This window comes from Morone saxatilis, unplaced genomic scaffold, assembly GCF_004916995.1.
Source record: "Morone saxatilis isolate NCDOM2014 unplaced genomic scaffold, NCSU_SB_2.0 Contig21, whole genome shotgun sequence".
Lineage (NCBI taxonomy): Eukaryota > Metazoa > Chordata > Actinopteri > Moronidae > Morone > Morone saxatilis.
In genome coordinates, this window is record NW_023339774.1 from 12,924,077 (window position 1) to 12,944,979 (window position 20,903).

The following is a 20,903-nucleotide window of genomic DNA, read 5'->3' on the forward strand; positions in this document are numbered from 1 at the left end:
CGGTCAATTAAGAGTCCACTGCCTCCAGTTGTGATGGCCATTAGACAGCACCACCACGACAAGTGACTCTTCAGTGGCTTTTACTCTTCAGCTTCTCGCTCCTTTTCATTCAGTGTCCTCGAGCTGGCCAGTCCCCTAAAGACAAGTTTTGTTGTCCACTAGGCTTTTCGGTTATATTAAAATGCAGTTTTCCACTCAAGGATTTTATGTGACCCTGATGGTCAAAAAGAACCTCCTTCACTGCCTCTTTTTTCTCTCTTGCCCCCCCCCACAAAAGAAGCAAAGCTCTTACCTCCCCTCAAGAGAATCATTACATACACACAATAAGATAACTTAAAAGTCCATAACATTTGTTTGCAAATGAATGCGTTTACTATTTTTCATATCTAGTCCTTCACAGTGCTCAGCCCTCTAACGCACACACACACACACACACACACACACACACACACACACACACACACACGAACAGGCAGTTGACTGTCCTATATTTGGTACTGCCCCTCATTTTGGACTAATTTCAAAATGGTGCAACAACTGAGACAGACACCATGCCAAAGAGCTTATAAAATCAGACATCAAACATGTCGCTGCGACTAGGAGCTTCCAGCAGCCTACAGCACTGATGTTGGTTTCATTGTGAGTACAGTAATAGATGAATGTGGCACTCCTTGTTTTGTGGCTCAGCGCCACTTCTTTAGCCATTTCATTTTTTTGTCAGCTTACACAGGTGTGTGCAGGGAAAGCACTTTTCTTAATTTGACAAAGGTTTATTGACTTTATTCCAGTTTGTCTCTGTGCTTTCTAAGAGAATTGAATCAGCTCTTACTGTATGTTTACATGAGTGAGCTGAACACAGGTTATAAAACAAGACTATCTTGTTGAACAGGAAGGGCAACAGTTGGGTGATCGACAGTATCATTCATTATTTTCAATTGCTTCAATGAACTCGTTAGTAAGCATTGCTTTTCTTCGAAGGTCAGGATATCATCTCATCTCCACATTCAGCCTCATTCACAATAACAGAAATACTGCTTATTGTTATGGCAAAGTCTCAGATGTAATCTCTTTGGATGTTGTAATGTGGAAGGTAGATGTTGGAACAATTATTCACACAATGTAATAAACGGCCTATCTTCCTTTTCACTCAACTTGTTATTTGGCCCTGTTAAATTATGATTGTTCGGACTGCACATTGTATTCACGCCATTTCATGTTTAAACACGTCAGTTCAAAACATGAAAACTCCCTAACATAATTATATATTTACTTAATGAAAAATGAAGATATAATTGCTCAAAACTCAGATAACAAAATAAATATTCAACTGTTATCTGAATTGTCATGACACAGAGCCCCTGACTTCTAAATTTAAAAATATAAAAGTTAATTACTATATTTTTCTCGGTAGTTTTATCTGTAGGAATGCATCATATTTTATTTTTTATCATCATATGTTTTGGATGACCTTTTACCTGAACATTATCTAGATAAATGTAGTGCATTAAAAAAGTATATTTTCATTTAAAATGTAAAAGTATAAAATAGCTTAAAACAAAAATCTGTGGCAATTACTTGTACTTGAGTAAATCTATTTTGTTACAGTCCACTGATTATCAGTCACCAAAACAAAATAAGAATACAGCACAGTGTATTCTTCTCCTGTGTTTTACAGTCTTTTGGATTAAAAGAGTACACTGAACACAACATAATTTTCAAGAGTTTTAATAATTTACTAAAAAAGAGTGTAAAAGTAACAGATCTCTCCCTCCAAAGTGGATCTGTTCAATATTCAAAGTGATGACAGATGTAACAAATTTTTGCAAACTTGCCCTTGTCTGTACATTTGTGTACACTTACTTGGCAATTTCACCTCTTGGCTGTAATTAAATGAGTTTTGTACTGTATACTGTATATCAAAAAAGCTCACGGCAAAAAAATACTTTGATATGAATCACTTGAAAGTAAACCAACCAGCATGAAATGTACAGCTTTAAGAAATTTAAAAAAAAACACAGCTGAAAAGTGTATATACAAACATGCAAGGAATCTAACAAAGAGCAGACTGAGTGAAGCTGAAGAGACAGGCCTTTCTAATGGTTTGCTTGACATCATTTAGGAGAGCCAATGAAATAAAGCATCATTCTTAAATATTTAATAACCTTGCAATGTTCAAATACCATCATCTTCTATTGCCTATTTCAAGTTTTTAGCAGAAGAGGAACACTTTATAAATATAGAGTATGCTGTATCTCCTGCATCAATTAGTTTAATTTAAACTCATTAAATAAAAAGGTAAAATGTTCAGTATCTGTAGAAAATAAAAAACAAACAAATCCATTTTCTTTGATAAATGTTCATTCTGTGTCCACTTCTAAATAGATGGTTGTGTCCATCACCCTTATCATTAAGTGCCTGCTTGGAAGAGGTAATATATATTTATGTATATACATATATATATATATTTATATATCAAATTCTATGACATGATATAATTTGTATAAATATGGCATCTTTACAATTGCATTAAAATGACAATTTTTATTTCTGATCCCAAGACAATTAACAGTCAATTGGGAAAAAGGCCTTGTTAAGTTTCTCATTTTCTTGTTTTAAATATTAAAAATAAGTCTCAATTCTTTGCAAATGTATGTCTTACATTATAAACAACATTTCTGTCTTAACTGGTCAAATATTTTCCATTGTGTTAACATTTACAACACTTTGGAAGGTGAAAAAAAAGTGCCATTATCAAATCCTCTCCCTTTGGAGTAAATGAGGACGTTTGCCCCTTTTCAGAGTAAAGGTAAAAGTTTCATCAACCCCCGGCTGCAAGTCCCAAGAAGCTCAACAGTGCAGTTCTATACAAAAATGTAAAAGCATCATTGATGTAACAAAGCCATGTGTTTGTGTTATCATGCCATTTTGCTGGTTGTACAATATGGAGTTATGTGGCCCTTCTCACAGGTGAGGGTGTAAAGAGAATCTGGAAATGTCATCCACAGATGCTTCAAATGCCACTAAGAGGTGTAGCCCAAGTGGGACATGATGCTATTAAGATTAGGAGAAAGTTGACGTTGTGATATGTCAGTAAAATGGGCATAGTTGGACAGATCCATTTGTTTCCCCCCTCAGAAAGCACCATAACTGGCACAGAGACAGTTTTGAAGGTACAAACTGTACTGGTTTTGCAGGGTCTTAACAGGGAAAAGTAAAATTGTTCAAAGCATTTCCCTCTTCCTTTTCATTACATTCCAGGCACGGGAGAGTCTGACTTGCCCCATCCTTTATTTGGCCATTAAATCCATGTCTACCAGAAACAACAGTAGAGCTCTGGTGCTCTCTGGTGCCCAGAAGGAGGAAGCGTAGGCACAGAGGAAATGAAGGTAACCGTCAGTCCCCTTAGAGTTGTCCTTGATGTCTCTCACTGCTAAAGCATGTTCAGGATGGCATTGTACATTTGGATCAGTACGGCCAAGTGGACAGGCAAGCAGGACTGGCGGTCTTGGGTGGCAGGGGTGCACGTCAGCCAGGAGAGGGCGTTATACTGCTCCAATACAAACCTGTGTTTGAAAAATATACAATTTTATCAATAAGAATTTGTACGAAATTCTGACTTTTTTAAATATATTTAAATAATTTATATTCTAAAGATTTAGCCAATTAATCCACCTTGATTTGCTGAATCATAATAGTATGCACTAAAATCAGTTGTTCACTTTCAATATTGATACTTAATATTAAAGTATTGGTTAAAAACTGATCAATCACAATGTTGTAGCATATAATGGCACTTGAAAATATTAGATTTGTAATCATTAACCAATTGCTAATGAGATATTTACCTTAATTTAAAAAAGCCATAACAATAAATACACATTTTTAAAATTGTATCTGATACTACCATCTCGTATGTAAATAAATAAATAAATAACTTAAAATACATGAGTCTGCCCTTAGTATTAGTAAGTATTTGTTTTTAACAATATGACAATTAATGTTACTTGGTGAAAATGTAACACTTACTTATAAAGAACAGATATTTTAAATACATAGTTCTATATCAGCTACTTGACCATTGACCACAGAAACTGAAGGCTTCACCCTCCAGTATCTGCTTTCACTAGCAGCTCTACACAGCAGATGATAAAGAAATCTAAAGGGAAAACATGTGTTTTGTATTTACCTGAGCACATCAGAGGTGGTCTTTGAGTCTAAGGGGTGAGGGGTCCTCTTAGTCTTGTCTGACACCAGCTCATCTGACTGGGCTATGGAGATGTGGTGGTGAAGGGAGGCCTGGAGTAAAGAAACAGAGGGCACAGTGTCACATGTTGAAGCATGCTTGGTTATAAAGAACATCTGCATGCCTCTTTAATGTTTAATTATTTTTAAGCATTTTTGCACAAATTCAGTAAAATCAGTTTATCAGTCTCACTTCTCATCTCTACATTTTTCTCTCTCAAATAAAATAAGCTTTACTGGTATGATCTCAGTCTCTCTCACCCACCCACACAAACACACACATAGCGGTTTCAGTACCTTGAGGAAGAGTGGACACTGGCTCTCAGCCTGCGGGCAGGAGGCCCAGAACCAGTGAGGAAGTCCATTTGCCTGTGCAGTGGAGACATAGTAGCCCAGAGCCAGTGGCTGCTGCTTCAGCTCTTCTGGTGGACTGTCCCTAGACAGCAAGCGCTCTCCCTGGCTCTATACACACAGAAAAAGGCCAGCAATTAATTACAAACCTTCACTGTGATCCTAATAAATCCTGGGTTGTGGTCTATACCATTTATTCATTCATCTACATCTTACAACTCTGAGCTTTTGAACTGGCATGAATATTGCATATTTATGTAATATTGAAATATATCTCCTGCAGATGTACTATAGTCCAGCAATTGCCATAGGCGATTGGCATATTTGATGTCCCATGTTTTGAGCTGTGCTTGAACCCAGAATTACTTCATGTCAAGTCAAATATTTCTAGTTATAGTATGTGACATGAGTATGTGTACAGTATGGTATAGTAAAGTTATACATACAGCTCAAGCAACACCATCTGAAGAGGAAAAATACTCTTTCTGATACTGATTACTCAATTTTTTATTGCGTGATAAGTTGTATTTTTTCATGGAATGACAAATTGCAAAATAACAACATACATATTTTTTCCCCTGCAGGTCATTGCAGTAATAATATACACAGCAAATGGAGCTAACATAAGTATGCACAACAATTATTTTATTCTATAACTTGCTGTTGTACAGCTAAACTTTGCTTTGGCTGTTCCCACAGTTTGTCAGTACAGAATGATATGTGCTGTAATATAGGTTGTCAACACGTCTTTTCTCCTTTGCCTCCAAGACAAATTCCTCAAATCTATTATACTTGGCAAAACTCTAATTCTGACTGTTGTTTGATAAAATCAAGTGCTGAGTGTCAGCAATTACTGTAGAAAATCAAATCTGAACCTGAAGAGGTATGCATTTTAGTTCCAATAAAACAACTCTGTAATAACGGTTGTCCGTAGCAATGAAAATTATCATATATAACAAAAGTTTTTTGAGTTTTTTTTGTGCTGTTATGTTGTTTCAATGTTGTTCAGCTAGATTAAGTAGTAAAGTGTAAATACAGCAGCATGTGTTTTTCACATGTAGGTCATGCCATTGTTTTCCTTTGTAAGAGGGTGTCACTTGCTAGAGTTCACTTTAGGATAATTTATTTCCACTGGTCCCTGACTCACCTTAGTGTGCTGGAAATGCGATCCCATTCCCATTCCAGACGGAGAGCCAGGCGAGGGTACAGGAGAGGTGTTAGGGGAAGGGTGGAGGTTCCCTGTGATCAGCATCATGTCATGGCCAATGTCATTCTCCAGTTCATCAGGAAAGGGCAGATCGAACATGTCATCTGAGGCAAGAAACAAAGACGAAAACAATGTCAACACAGCCCCAAATAATTGAAACTTTGGTTATTAATGTTTCCACAAAAGGACATTTCTTGAATACAAGGCACAATATATAGTCTGCAACTTCACAAATTGTGACTATGATGATGTGGGAAGCGATTCTTTTGCACAAAGCCACCTGTTGGTACAAAATAATATATCTGAACCATTTTAAACAAGGGTTTAGTTTTAGTCATGTCTGTTTATGATTGCTGGTCATTACCATTGTTGTCCTCAGTGGGGTAGGAGCTGGGTGCCAGCTGGGTAGTGGCAGAAGTGGGGAAGACTAGGATGTGTGTACAGGAAGCATCCTGAGGCGTGTTCAGCTGCGAGGTCTGCAAGTTCAGAGCAGTGCTACGACCAAACACTGAGCCCATGGTCACTGCATCTGGACACACACACACACACATAGAGAAACACAGCAAAGGTGATATGTCTATTTATACTAGGTCTTGAAAAAATATTAGCTATAAAATAGAAATGGTTCACAAATATATAATAGCATAATATCAAATTAATGTACTACTTTTTATGCTGAAGATCATTTATAGTTTTTTTTTTATCTAGTGTAGCTTGTTTTTGTATCTAATCTGGGTTTTCATTTATATATTTTGTCTATTAGTCAAACATTTGTCAATGGGAAACTAAACTAAACAATATAATTCCAGTTTGCTGCAATATCTGATAATATTTTCACCATAACCACAAGCATCACCACTGTCACAACCATCATTATGTCACTGCCATCCTTTCACAAAATGGACAAGCTACTAACCAGGCATGACCACAAGGGAGCCCTGTGGCTCCATGGCTACCAGGCAGGCGCTGAGGATAGTGGGGGAGTCAGCAGCTGAGATCCCACACATACGACAAGCCTCCCTCAGCTGGCGCCCTATTGAATGGAGGGAATGCTCCCCAAGGAGTGAGCTCCAGTCTAGTGGTGAGAGAGGGGAAATGTGAGAGAGAAAGATAAAAGCAGAGATACAAAAAGTCTTTTAGTGAATCATTCTGAAATTCATTTTATCTCATTCTCATATCTCAATTCTTGAGGGGAAATAAAGAAGACCAAAGCAAATAAAATTAGATTTATAGAAAGAGGATAGAATATAAGTGATAAAACATGTTTAAAGATGTTTGACTACAAGTATGTGTATGCACCTGTGTAAGCCCAAGGGTGTGTATACTATAAATGGATAACAGGAAGCTGGTCAGTGCCATAGACGTCAAAGAAGAGAAGAGATAACCAAAGGTCACAGTTTAGTAGGTGAGTAAGGACATATAAAGAACAATAAGCACACATAGTACTACATACAGATGTTTCCAGATAGACACTCACTAATTTTTCAGTACATGCACTTGGGAAAACAAAGTGATTACATTAGAATAAACAACAAACATGTAAATTTCCTCTGAACATAACTCATCAGTAAGTTTTATTCATCAACACATGCCTGGTTAATTCTAAACTGACGTCACTCACCTTTTAGTTCCCCGTGCCCCAGTCTGCCTAATCGACCAATCACGATCCTCCATGGCAGTGAGGTCATCTGGATGATGCCAATACACCATTCCCACAGCTTCTGTAGTCCCATCTTCCTGGCTGAAACCTTAGGCCTTCGTGATCTGAAGTGAAAAAAACAATGAAATACAAATATCTCACGCTAAACACATACTTTCCACATGTGCGCAGAGTTAGGACCATAAACATCTTCTCCACACCTGTTGGGTACGTCAATGTTGATAATGCAGGTCTCCAGGAGCTCCCCCTGCTGGTCGGTGCAGGACACCAGGATCCAGCGCTGGTCATGTGACAAGCAGTATCCAACAAACAGCACATTGTATTTAGGAGGGACCTCTGCCCATATTTCCCCTTGTTCTGGCTGCTTGGGTCGAGTCGGACCAAGGATGAAGGGGGGAGAGTACAGCTGCACTGGGCTGGGATGCTGGAGGCAGTAGGAAAAGAGAATTAATATAGGCATGAGCAAGTACTGTATTTTCCAATAATCTTCAATGTAAGTATATCAGTCTCTGAATTTGCATGCCTACCTCTGGACTCTTAAGTACAGAATTGACAGTGGACACTGGTCCAAAGCCTGTCAGGGACTTGATGTGTGTATGCTGGGGCAGCAGACGTCTGCATTGGGAGTAACAGGAGAAGGCCAGGGAGCGCAGATGTTGCAGGTATAAATGGCTCTCCCCACTGGCTGGCTGGAGAAGATACTGGCATGGCACCACCTAAATGAGATACATCAAGATGGAAAGAAAAGATGATGATCACAAGAGTGAGAGTGAATTCTGTTTATGTCCAGTGTAAACTTGAGTATCCTCCTACCTGTAGCACCAGTGCAGGTCTTATCGTCTCAGGCAAAGTCTGTAGCATCTCTGTGTAGCAACGAAGAAGCCCAAGTAGCCAAATGCTATCTGCTTCCACCTCGTCACTCTCTTCTTCCTCTCCTCCTTCATTTCTTGCTCCACTTGAGCTAATAAAAGCATCCACTATGTAAATAACAATAGCTGGTGGGTTGGCGTGGCTGTCCACTGAGTCAGCAACAGTGGGGATGCCGATTCTGGACTGCTCAGCAGTACTAAAAGAGAGCAAAAGAGTAAATAAGTTGTACCATAATTGTACTAGTTCAAATGTGTAGAACATAATTTGAGATCATTTCCCCAGTAGTTTGGGTCTTACAGTTCAGGATTTTCTGCTGGTGTGTTGGCTGGTGGTGTGGCACTGGAAGGCCCTTTAGAATCGCTGGTTGCTCCTTGGGTTGTCTCCCCTGTCTGGTTTGAGGTTGCTCCACATGGGGTTGAAGCATTTCCTGAAGTGGCAGCCCCTGGAGCCTGTTCACTATCAGGGCCCCAAGCTTGAGGCTGCCCAGAAGAGGCAGGCTGGGCTGAGGATGTCGGGTTTAATGGAGGCTGGACTTTTGGAGGCAACAAAAGACTGCTGTCCAAAGGCAGGGCTGACAGCTGGGGACCTGCATTTAAAAGAATTTCAATATAGAATAGAGTGCAATAGAAGGGCCTGGATGATATTTTATTAGATTACATTACATTAGATTACATTAGATTACATTAGATTATATTAGATTACATTGTTTAAATGTTCTCACCAAGCTGCTGCTTGCAGGCATAAGCGTAGAGTTTAAGTTTGCTGAGGTTGTCGGTGTGCTGCTGTCCAGCCCAGGGTCCAGTCAACCACTGGTCCACGTCCAGCTCCTCCAGCTTTTCTGGTTCTACTTCTTCCCCTACACGCACAAGGCCATCCCTGGACACCTTGGCCAAAGGACGGTGCTTCCCAAGGCGGCACGTCTGGAAAATTAGTCAGGGCTACTGTTCAATCTCTTATTAGAAACACTCATCACAAAATCTTACAATATCTGTTTAAATACTACAATGCCTCTGACTTGCAATACAATCTCCTACCTCGTAAACAGCGCTAAGCTCCTGGAAGAAGGCCCGGGCTGCAGCCAGCAGAGAGGGGCTATTGGGACACAGCACCAAATATGCCACATCCCGCTGCCCACCATAAGGCTCCAGCAGTAACTTCTCCCAGAAAGGTAATGCCAAAGGGGACAATGCCAAGAAGTCCCTCTCCCGGTCATAGCCCAGTAACACTGTAGGGATGGGCAAGGGCTCTGGTGACTCCTCCGAACCTTTAACAAATAGAAATAGGAACATTTTTAGTTGGCTACAGTGTGATGATAACTCCTCTGTGCATTCCACTCTATCACTTTAGATATTTATAGTATTACAGTTACAGGCACACAGTAAAAGCATGGTTTTCTGCATAAAAACAAAGAATGTATTGACTCACCATAGGAGCCTCTCCCAGCCATTTTATGGAACTGCTGCCACGTGAGTGGACCCTGAACGTGCTGGATGTTTTCCCAGGTCCGTCCTGTTCTCTTTTTCTGAATGGCATCCTGCAGGAAAGGCTGCAGAGACAGCAGCATACGAACCATATCCTGGGACGACAACATGCTCATGTCCACCACTGTGGAGATGGACAGACACACACACACACAGGATAAATGAACGGATGCACACGTGTTAACATGATTCTATACACAAAACATATAAACACACATAAACAATATATAGTTTAGATAACACAGGGAGCTAGGAATACATAAAACCACAAATCTTTCTAAACTGTAAAGTAAGACTTTATTTAAAGGAGTTTATCACACACTGTTATCCAAGGATGCATCGATAGAGTATATATTTTTCAAATCCCTTCTTTTGCAGCCAAATCATGCCTCTTACCATTCATGTGAGGCCAGGAGTGTAGAACGGTACTTCTGACAACAGCTGCATCTACTTTCCCTCCTGTGGGGTTATCCACATACTGCAGCCCCTGTTCCAAGGCATTGTAACACTCCACACAGGCATCACTCCCATCTGCCCACTGCTTTTCAGACATCCAGCTTTGGAGCAGCGCCCCCTTGCGGCCATGGCAAGAACAACTGAGGGGGACATGCAGTGATGCCAGGGAAGAAATAGGCTGGGAACACTGTTCCTGCAGGAGGACCATGACTAATGGAGAGGCAGGTGCTGCATCCTGTGGCCGTTTGGCCCTGGGGTCTCCCATAGTTGGGCCCCGCCGGCAAAGAGCCAGCCTCCTCTCAGCCGCCCGGCCTACCTCAGAAGTTCGACCATAAATATCCAGCTCATCCTCCAGGAAGAGACCTGTGCCATGGGCTAGCAGCCTGTTCACAATGGCACTGAAGCCACACATACAGCGGTACTGATCTTCACAAGTAGAATCAGGGATATACACCCCCACATCTGCGCCTTTGACATTCATATTGCAGGCACAGATACAGCAGCTGTCAAAGTTGCGATCCTTAAAGACGTTGAGGACGGAGTCTGAGAGCAGGAGGATAGCATACAGGCTGTGGGCCTCAGGCAGGGAGGGTCCTGGCCGAGCTAGTGGCTCTACGGAGCTAAGAGGCAGGCTAGTAGAGGGTGTGGAGACTGGTGAGCTGAGCTCAGTACCATCCTGCTTCACTGAACCCTGCCCAGAGCTTGCAGCGTTAATACCGCGTGGTGTACGAGGGGTTCTTGGAGTGGGCACAGAGAAGCGGGGAGTGGCAGGAGATGGGAGGATGCCAACAGGAGGATGTTCTGTGAGGTTGTTGACACTGGGGATGTTTCTGCAGAACACACACAGTGAAGGAAACAAAAACTAATAGTCAGATAGGCAAACAAGTTTACTCTAACTGTCTGGGCAATAGCTCTTGAAGGCCATGCTGCCCTTTACACCCAAACAGAGCCAATTACTTACGTATATCCGTCTCTGATCAAAGTGTTATTCTGGGGATGCATGACCGTTGGGAAATGCTCCATTTTTGGCAGGAGGGCCCAGGATGGACGATAGTAGCATTGCTCAGGAATCTTGAGTGGTGGTAGACTCTGACTGGGTAGGCAGGATAGCGGAGCAAACATGGAGGAGCCTATTTGTGGCTGGATAAAGAAGACATCATGGAAAATATAAGTTTATCATTTATTATTACAGGGACACATGTCATTGCTCTTAGTTTATCAGGGGGAGTCTACAATTTGGTGATAGACTTCTCTGAAATTACAATATGTGTTGGACATATCTATCTAGTAGGTGTGCCTGACTGTGTCTATAGAGATGCAATTTCACTGCATTTACTATATACTGAGTAGCCAGATTATAAGGTGCACCTCAAAGTACAGGTAACAGCCCTCTTTGCTTCTAAAACTGTAAGCACTCTGTTAGGTAGATAGAATGCACCAACCCTTTGAATAATAAGGTCAATGTCATAAGGTAATTTCCTTAGAAATGTTGGGCACTTTTTAGCAAATATCGTTGTTGGCAATTCTTTATTAGGAATAACCCCATGAGATCGTTTTTAAGGGAGTTCTCAGCAACAGAAAGTACACAACTTAACAAAAAAAAATTGACAGCATACAATTAAACCAAATATTACAAAAACAAACTATACATACAGACAAAAAAACAACAAAACAAAAAAACAGTCAATATCAAGACAAGATCAGATCATACTCCAAGCAGAGCATGAAAATGGATCATTCATTCAGAGCCTAGAGCGGTAGTGTTAATTTCTCAAACAGAGGTAAGTAGTGCACTTGTTGTGGACTACTTTCAGCTGCAGATTAATACACATTCAGTGCACTCCTATGTGGGAGCGAAAAATCTAACTGAACTACAGTGCCCATGTGCACTGTAAAGAATAAGTCAACAGTGCAACAGTGTGGCTCATTGATGTATTTGCAGGTCTATGGCACAGAGAAATCAGTAAATCAGGCTTTGGCTACAAAGTTAATACTTGCCAGTAGTATAAAGTCCTTGTTGGTTTTGTTTTTTCTGCTTTTGTATTGTGAAGCAAATTTTGTATGTAAGCAAAGAGGTCTTTTATTGTGTTCAAATTATGTACTGTATGTTTGAAGTTAAGGAACCTAAAATGTTCCACAGTCAACACACATTATCTATAAAAAGAAAGCAAAATCTAAAGTTCACTCTAGCCTCCCTTTTTATTGCCACATAATCGTGATAAACTTTTTCATTCTTTTTAGTTTGAGGATGCCTGGATAACCTCCTCTGATGACTCATTTAAAAAGGTCCCCACATCAGCTGAATACATGTTGATTATACACCACATCTCACACTATAAACAATAGATCTATTACCTCTGCGGCTAACACGCAGTTGTCATTAATTTGCTTAAATCCGATCAATTCCTAAACTAAATTGAACCTTTTAATCCTGTGCGCATGTTTTAGGTATTGAGTTGCATTAACAATACTTGTTGTTTGGAGGAGCCTGTTGTTTGTGTTAATGAGCAGATGCACCCAATACTGGCCACTAAGTGCATTCTACTATAATTATCACTTCCCAACTCACAGAGCCTGCAGTCAGTACAGATGTCTGACTCACAGCAAAGAGATAGTTAATTAGCGAGCTACAGGTATTAGTGAAACAATTCCAACATGATATGTGAGCCTGACCAGCTGCTCAGGAGCCAGTCAACAAGTCCTTGTATTGACTTCCTCTTGATACAAGTTTTAAATGAATTGAAGTAATTTATCAAAGTAATTAACCAGTACAAGTCTCTATTACCATACTTGAGTGTAATTTTCTCACTTCAGGCTTTCATGCGTGATGCACAAAGCTAAATATGCTGCTACATGTGCTGTTAATTGGAGATCGATTCAGGATCTCAATTGACCATTGTTAACTACCACCTTTCCTCACCTTGATGTCTTCCTGCTGGGGACTGGCCATGCCTTCCTCAATCTCCATCCTGTATTCAATAAGCTGGGTGGAGGCTAAAGGCAGCAGGTGGTCAGCTGCTCCATTGGGCGCGGCAGGCTCTTGGCTCGGAGTCCTAATGGGAGAGAAGGCTGGGTGCTGCTCTAAAGAAGGTGGGGTGGGAAACATGCGCTGGAGGTCTGCTACTGCTGAAAGGAGACAGAAATGGAGAAAGAGCGGAGAAAGGAGGAGAGGGAAAATGTAGTTTACACAGGTGAAATGGGATGAAGCAAATCGTTGCAACACCTACAAAATAATTGCCACACACAAAGCAGGAATGCAGCAACTAAACATGAGTATTGTGGTTATTTTATCAAGATTATAGAACTAAATACTCACTTGATGGATAAGGTACAGCAACTCTCCCTTCTTTCCCCAGGGGGCGATCTTCTGTTGACACCGGTAGCTTGGTTGAGTGCTGGTTGGGGTAAACAGTCTACAAATTATTACACATAAGATTAGAGAATAAGTTTTATATAAAAACAATATTTTCTAAAACATAATGGATAATTTTCTCTTGTGCTAATTACAGTGTGTTTGAAATGCAACTGTAGAATAGTCAGACATTAAATGTTTGTTAAAAAACTAAATAAATTCACGTCAACCATGATGCCTCACCCCCAACTCTTCCTCATCTTCATCAAATATGTTGTCTAGATCAGAGATGTTGACCACCAGATCTTTTTCTCTGGTCAGAGATGGATTGGCTTTGGCAGCTCCGTCATCCTGACTTGATTCATCTAAAACAACACACAAACAACTTTAGGACAACAGCTCCAAATTACCCATGAATAATTGCACTCTGAAATATGGATTAAATTCAATATACTGTAGAATATTCATATGATGTTGATGGTGGTGTCCCACCTGATTTTGGAGCGGAGTTAAAAATGGACATAGCATCTTTCCCATCAGGCAGTGCTCCATTGCTGGTGATTTCTTCTCCCTGCTGAATGAATTAGAAGAAAAAAAGAATATTCTCAGTTTAATTTCAACAAAATAAAAAACCACCTTTTAAACACAGATTATATGAATAAGATGAGTGACATTTTGCATTTTGTATACATTTATTTAGCTGATGCTTTTATCCAAAGCAACTTGCAGTAAGCGCATTCAACCATGTGGAAAAGACTTAAAACTATTTTGTTCCACAGCGTTTTGTGACATAAAACATACATAAATGTTTCTTGTGTCACTTTTTGTGCAATCCTAAGAACCATCTCACTATGTGAGATCACCAGTCACCTCTCTTATCGTTTCGACAAGAACTAACAAGATAACCTTGTACAAACTTTTCAAATGACCAAACTTAATCATACTTGGCTTCATTTAAAAGGGAACTTAAGAAAATACAGCCAATACAACAACACCTCTAATGTCAAATTTTTCACCCATCCACACACTGAAAAGAAGTTTCCTATTAAACAGTTCATAAACCACAATACAACATCAGTAATCTACATGCTTACATGTCCCTGTGGACCAGCATATGTAGGACAAACAAAGAGAGCACTCAAACAATGGATCTTATAACATAAAACAACCATTCACACAGGGAAGATGGACTATGCTATAGTCAAACACTATCATGAAGCCAACCATGGGTGTCCAGCTACTCTGCACTTCATTGGACTTGAGCATCTAACTCCTCCAGCCAGAGGGGGCAACCTACCGAAATTACTCTCTTAGAGAGATGAGAGATGTATTGGACACACTACACACAAACACTCAACACAATGACACCTGCTGGACTGACTGAATGACGACTTCAGTTTGTACAGTTTCCTTTGAACAACATATGGAAACAGAATGTATATAATCCGTAGCTTTAGTTAGAATTGTGAATTTGAGTTGTACTTTTCACTTGTTTTTAGTCATCGTCCACTGGTCAGAAAAAAAAATAGGAAATATCATGTGACCCTCACCTGAGCCAATCACCTGCCAACTCCTGTATACAAAAGACATGACTACCATTTTCCTCCATACTCTGGTGAAGGCCATCAGGCCAAATATTGGCATGTTTATCAGACATGGTCAATATAGATTGGTAATCTGTGTGTGTGCTACCTTTTATGCCTTTTGGTGTTCACCCTGTGTTCAACATTGGGAATGGATTTCACGTCACCAAATTAATGATGATTAATTAAAAGATATAAAAGATTAATTTGTCATTTCTTGCAACAAAATGTACTTGCTTGGCCGATTTGCTCAAATTGCAAAAAGCTTTATGTGTATATAATAAGCGTATAAGAGCGTTTGTATTTAAACCTGTAATATTATTTTTTTTTTTTTGGCCATTTGGAGAAATCAAAAACACTCAAACATCACACCTCGTCACATACAAGTAATTATGTTATCCAAGGTTGATAAAAATATTAAATATAGTTTTTCTGAATTGTAACCACATTGTCTGTGTTGTTTTACCTTGACCTTCTTGCTGGGTTCTCGCCCTTGACCCTTTAACCTCTTGGAAGTGGAGAAAGTGTACTCAATGTCTCCTTCCTTAAAGTCGTAGGGATCATCCCCAGGCTCCCGCAGTGCCTCCACACCTGGCTGCTGCAACAGGCCCAAAGTGTGGATGTGGTCCTTCACCCTCTCCTCTGAGATTTTAAATCTCTTGAGACTTTGTGTGTACAGTCTGGATGAGACAGTAGAGACAAATGCCATCAAATAATGTGTAGTAGTTTCCTTTGTGTCCTCATATCTAATCTCCAAAATAATAAATTACATGCTTACATTGGATGTGTCACACACAGTAGCTCCAGTGCTACCCCAGATTTTTATTATTGATTATATAGTAGTATTAGTTTATTCTTAGCTACTCCTTGCCCTTCCTCTTCCAACTGCATCTAACATTTTTCTGCTGTTGTGTCTCTCTCCTACCTCTTTAGTGGAGCTCCCTCTGCGGCTGTCTCTGTCTTCACTTCCTCTAATTTATCAGAGGGGAGTTCAGGGGGTCTGAAGTCAGTCTTATCAGTCCTGGGAGTCCTGAAGCCTCTCCACCAGCCAGCCCCGTTCTCCCTCTGCCTCAGCAGAGCTGTGTACACAACTGTCTCACTGGCAATCACCCCAAGCACTGAAGCCCCATCCGGGCAGACCGGCATATCCACAGGCCCATCCAGGACCTCTGGGTCCTGCACTCGGGGGTGTGGGCTGAGTGTGGGCGGAAGTGGAGACATTGGTGAGTGAAGAAGGGACTCTGGGGCTTTTCTGCCATTGGAAAGAGGTTTGGGATACTTGCAGCTTGGCAGACCAGCTAGAGGCTCCAAGGATGGCTCCAGCGCCACAAGACCCCCGAGCTGGGGCCCTCCCGGTGAGTCCTGTTCCAGAGGGGCCTCCTGTGTGACAGACAGGCGGTGGTGGAAGGGGATTGTGGCTGGCCTCTTGGACTGTTTGTCAGCCTTTTCTGTCTTGTCACTGGTCTTGTGTTTGGGCAGGGAGGGAGGGTATAATGATGTGCCAGAGGACTGAGAGGGGTTTGCACTAGTCTGTGGGTTGGCAGTAGATGCAGTGGACAGATTCAGCTTCTGCTGCTTCAACCTGCAATAAAGTCAAGTAGGTTAAAATAAAGAATAGAAAAAACCCTCTAAGGAAACTGTTTTAGTGTAATCATTACAGTGATGTTGCTTTAATGTCACAATGATGAGAATCTCCTTTTTTTTTTTTGTATTTCCCATCTTTTTGAGAATCACTACTAAAGTACCAGGTCCCGTTCATTGTTCTCATCCCAAGTGAGCCGGCAAAGCACTTTCAGACAGCTGTAACATTGTTTTTGAGACAATAAATCTGGTTAGCTACACAGCAGTGTCTCTTTTGTGTTGAGCAGCATAGTCTTTGGTTTTATTTAACTTTAGACTTTGACGACATATGTAATTTAGACTGAATAGTATGTTGACTTTAGTTTAAATATTCACTAAACAAAGTCTTAATTGGAGCATGCAAAATCATTTCAATATATATGTGATAAATATAAGTATAATGCTGATATTGAACAGCTTGCATGCAGCTCTGTGGTACCTGGAGCAGCTGCAGGATGCCCTCACTCCCAGATCGTTAAAGTCCCACAAGGTTCCTCCGTTTGGCACTTCCTTCTTAGGCGTCACGTCAGCTGGCTGATTCGCTCTGCAGGGAACAAACAGATCCATGAGGGCCACAGCTCTACTGCATTCACTGCACTTCAAAAATAAATAATCACGCCAAACGGAGAAAACTTACACGTACTGAGGCTGGCTGAGATAGCACTCCCTCCAGGCCTGATGGACTACCTGACAGGTTAGCTTTTTCCCAGAATGCTTTGGGCTGATGCTGGTGACCCCCATGCTGCTGTCTGGTGTGGGGACACTGGAGGCGGAAGTCACAAAGCCACTGTCCGCTGAAAAGATGATGGTTGGAACAGATGTCAAATGCAACGACTCAGCAAGGGTTTTTAAAGAACATTTAGATTTGGCGTAGTTCAGCCTCCATCTCCCAACACTAAGTACCATCTTTATGGACACATAAATTATGGGCACAAACTTGCAATTTTAAAGAGCAAAAGAAAAAGATTTAAATTTGAGACTTACATAAACTAATCAGGGTAAAATGCTGAAATTCATAAACTGCCTGCAGCTACATTATTTGTTGTACATGACAGATTTTATGGTATTTTATATTTGTTTGTATCAGATTAGTGGTTGCTGGCAGAGAGGAGGGATAAATCTGATTCTTCATGATGTATTTCTTTGCAGATTTAGTGTCTTCAGTGGTCTGTTAAGTGGTATAAATGAATGCAGTACAGTTTCTGTAATGTGTCAACGTGTATTTATAAGGTTGTATGTAATGTCCTGCAGGATAGTGTGTCTGTGTGTGTTTTGGTTACCTGAGCAGGGCTGCTGTGGTGACGTCGGTGGTGTGAGCGGCACGCTGCAGTGGTTTTGTTCCCTGTTGAGGCCTTGAGCTGCAGGAACAGGTGGAGGCTGCTCCACCGGCAGGTCCCCCTGGGCAATCAGCACCAAAGCAGCTGGGTAGGTCATCCTTACTCCGCCTAAGAAGACAAAAAGACAGACATAATTCACTTTTATGAAACAGGATGGGCCGCTGCTCATTTTTAACTGCAAGGTTTGTTGAAACTGTCGAAGATAAACACCATTTGTAGGAGTCAGAAAAAAAATGATATGTGTCCCAGAGATTTATGATAATAGGCCACAAGTACATTGGCTATATAGTGTGTGCAATGCACTCCTTATCTATTAATGTAATCACACACTTTCTCACTTACTGCTTATATACATCATATCATCTCAAACCCCTTCACATTTCACTATAATTCCAGGCAGCAGAGTATAGACTTTCTTTTTTAGATGTAAAAGCCACTGGTATCCATAGGAGTTTTGATTATAATCAGGTCAAACCAACGCTGTGGGATCAGACTGATTAGACAAAGCTATTAGAATAACTCCCTGGGGCTTTACCTCGACTTCTCTATCTCTTCTCTTTCTGTCTTTTTGTGCTCTCTCCTCCCTTCCAGTCATTTCCTCTTTCCACTCTGAGAAGTGCTAAAAGACTGTGAGGATCATTGCAGCCAAAGTACACTTCAGTAGCACCCCATCCACTAATACCTCAGACTACAAAATGATGTGCTATATAGAGCTGATAGACGCACTAGAGGCGCTGATGTGGCTACATATGTTTTATCAAATTTGGCGTCTGAGTTACTTACACCTCATGTAGGTCCAAAACACTTATATATACTTTATAATAGATAAATGTGTAACTAAATACTTGTCTCACATCCAAATAGGATTTTAAAAGCTGGTGTTGTCAGACTGCTTCAGCAACCATTCAGTAGTTTACTGATCAAAATAAAACAGTATAGGAAAGAGGAATCAGTGATTTAAAAAAAGGGGAAATACGGAAATAAAAAACATACAGATTGTATAGTCAATGTATTGATTTGGTGACGCAGATTTTTGTGGTGTGAGGAAGTCAGGTGAAAATCTGCTGACAGTCAAAAGAGTGTAAGATTAAAGGATCATTGTACTGAGGAAGGCCTAAGGCATTTACATTTGATTGACAGTGAATGTTCACAAGGTCACTAATTGTTCTTCTGTATACTTGATGGTAAAAAGGCAAAGCATACTGAAAGTCAGGGAGAGAACAACCATGCTGAGGTCTTCTCTCCATGCTGCATGAAGTAAAGTGACTTAATTCACCACACTGGGTCTGTAATTCTTCATAGAACTAGTAACTCTTAATATTTTGGAAGAATTTCTTCTACACATATTTGATACATTAATTTGACATCAATTTAGAGTTGCTGCAATAATATAGCGTGAGCTCCTCTTTATGGTCTCTTTTTATGATTTTATGTTTAGGGCTACATCTGATTAGAGTAATTTACCTGTACATATTGAAGACAAAGTATGTCTTCATTTAGCTTAGATAGTGTTTTATTCTCTCAAATTGCATGCTTTCAGTAATGTTATCACTTACTGTTACTGTATAGTTTGATAATTTTTCTTGTGTCTATCCTAAAGTTGTAACTCTTTTCTGTTGTTTTTTTTTTCCTTCGCATTGTTTTGTTACAGGTTGTGCCTTGTGCTTTGAATTATTTAGTTTTGTTTATTCCTGTGACTGTTCTGGGACCCCCTTGAAGACAAGATGATAAAGCTCAAGGGATTTATCCTGATACAATAAAATCTGTTTGATTTAGTAGATTAATTACTGTGGTCTAATGTGGTTTTATTTCTGTTCTCATGCTGAGAAGATCTCCAGTGTTCCTTTCTATGTACTGCTTTTATATAATATTCAGAACATGGTTATCAGTCTGGACTATACTAGCAAATGTCTAAATACTAGATAGGCTACATTGTTTTTCCATAAAGCAGTAAATTCTCTAACTAGAGATGCATTATTCCTGCTGTGCACTCTCTTAAATACAACAAACATGTTGACTTTTTCCATACCTACGATGACCTCCACTGCCACGTGACAGTTGCGATCATAGGCCTGGCTTGCTTCTTCTTTTTCTCCACTTCCCTCTTTCTGCTGAAGTACCATGGGGTAGAAGTAGCTCCACTCTTCCATCAGCTTCCGTACTGCTGGGTCACTCATCTTGTAGGCCTGACCTGTTAGAGTGCCGCTCAGACCGTATGGACTCAGGATCACTGCAGATGGATGATACAGGCATATTAATTATATTGCACAGCAAAAATACACACTGTGGAGCTGAATAGTAAATACAGTGAGTTTGCAGAAGGTGGTCTGTTCACTTAACTAAAGGATATGAATATGTGCTGGCCTGTCTAATGCACATTGTATTGTGCATGTTCATCAGTAGTGTAACACATTTCTGGTTGTACGTCATTGCAGTACAGTGTTTATTGAACACAATTTTTGTTCTGTGTACATAAGAAATAGAAAAAACAATGGGTTTGTGGTATTACCTTGTACTGGTGTGATGGAGGTCTGTGCGAGGCGGATGTGGTTTTCTGTGATGTGGTAAGCAGGCTGGTGCTGGGCGATCTCCACACTTGTGCACACGTTGCTCTCCCCATGGAGGAAGAAGGAGAAGGAGCATGATAGGTGTTCACTGGGAACAGAAGACAGTACTTTTTTAGAGGATGAGACCACAGATAAGCGGAAACAGTGCAGGAATGCAATATGTGTTTGTACTGTGAA

General features: G+C 40.4%; 1 protein-coding gene across 5 annotated transcripts in view; it reads right to left on the reverse strand.

Moving 5' to 3' along the window:
* Positions 1-1,715: 1,715 nt before the first annotated feature.
* The window catches only part of LOC118332524 (mediator of RNA polymerase II transcription subunit 13-like), a 74,990-nt gene continuing 55,802 nt past the window's right edge, over positions 1,716-20,903 (reverse strand). The window contains exons 5-31 of one of the 5 annotated variants that reach the window (XM_035667859.1): positions 20,669-20,814; positions 20,189-20,389; positions 18,103-18,267; positions 17,466-17,616; positions 17,262-17,366; positions 16,128-16,784; positions 15,669-15,882; positions 14,112-14,193; positions 13,863-13,984; positions 13,584-13,680; positions 13,188-13,393; positions 11,229-11,407; positions 10,208-11,097; positions 9,756-9,935; positions 9,365-9,594; positions 9,052-9,250; positions 8,628-8,916; positions 8,274-8,526; positions 7,988-8,176; positions 7,661-7,884; positions 7,422-7,564; positions 6,717-6,875; positions 6,165-6,329; positions 5,741-5,904; positions 4,540-4,704; positions 4,187-4,296; positions 1,716-3,563 (exon numbers count right to left, since the gene is read on the reverse strand). In XM_035667859.1, the coding sequence (XP_035523752.1) occupies positions 3,431-3,563; positions 4,187-4,296; positions 4,540-4,704; positions 5,741-5,904; positions 6,165-6,329; positions 6,717-6,875; positions 7,422-7,564; positions 7,661-7,884; positions 7,988-8,176; positions 8,274-8,526; positions 8,628-8,916; positions 9,052-9,250; positions 9,365-9,594; positions 9,756-9,935; positions 10,208-11,097; positions 11,229-11,407; positions 13,188-13,393; positions 13,584-13,680; positions 13,863-13,984; positions 14,112-14,193; positions 15,669-15,882; positions 16,128-16,784; positions 17,262-17,366; positions 17,466-17,616; positions 18,103-18,267; positions 20,189-20,389; positions 20,669-20,814 (5,818 nt within the window). In that variant the 3' untranslated portion in view covers positions 1,716-3,430. Of the gene's footprint in view, positions 3,564-4,186; positions 4,297-4,539; positions 4,705-5,740; positions 5,905-6,164; positions 6,330-6,716; positions 6,876-7,421; positions 7,565-7,660; positions 7,885-7,987; positions 8,177-8,273; positions 8,527-8,627; positions 8,917-9,051; positions 9,251-9,364; positions 9,595-9,755; positions 9,936-10,207; positions 11,098-11,228; positions 11,408-13,187; positions 13,394-13,583; positions 13,681-13,862; positions 13,985-14,111; positions 14,194-15,668; positions 15,883-16,127; positions 16,785-17,261; positions 17,367-17,459; positions 17,617-18,102; positions 18,268-20,188; positions 20,390-20,668; positions 20,815-20,903 lie in introns of all 5 variants that reach the window. The other 4 variants (XM_035667861.1, XM_035667860.1, XM_035667858.1 and 1 more) reach the window with 4 other exon arrangements.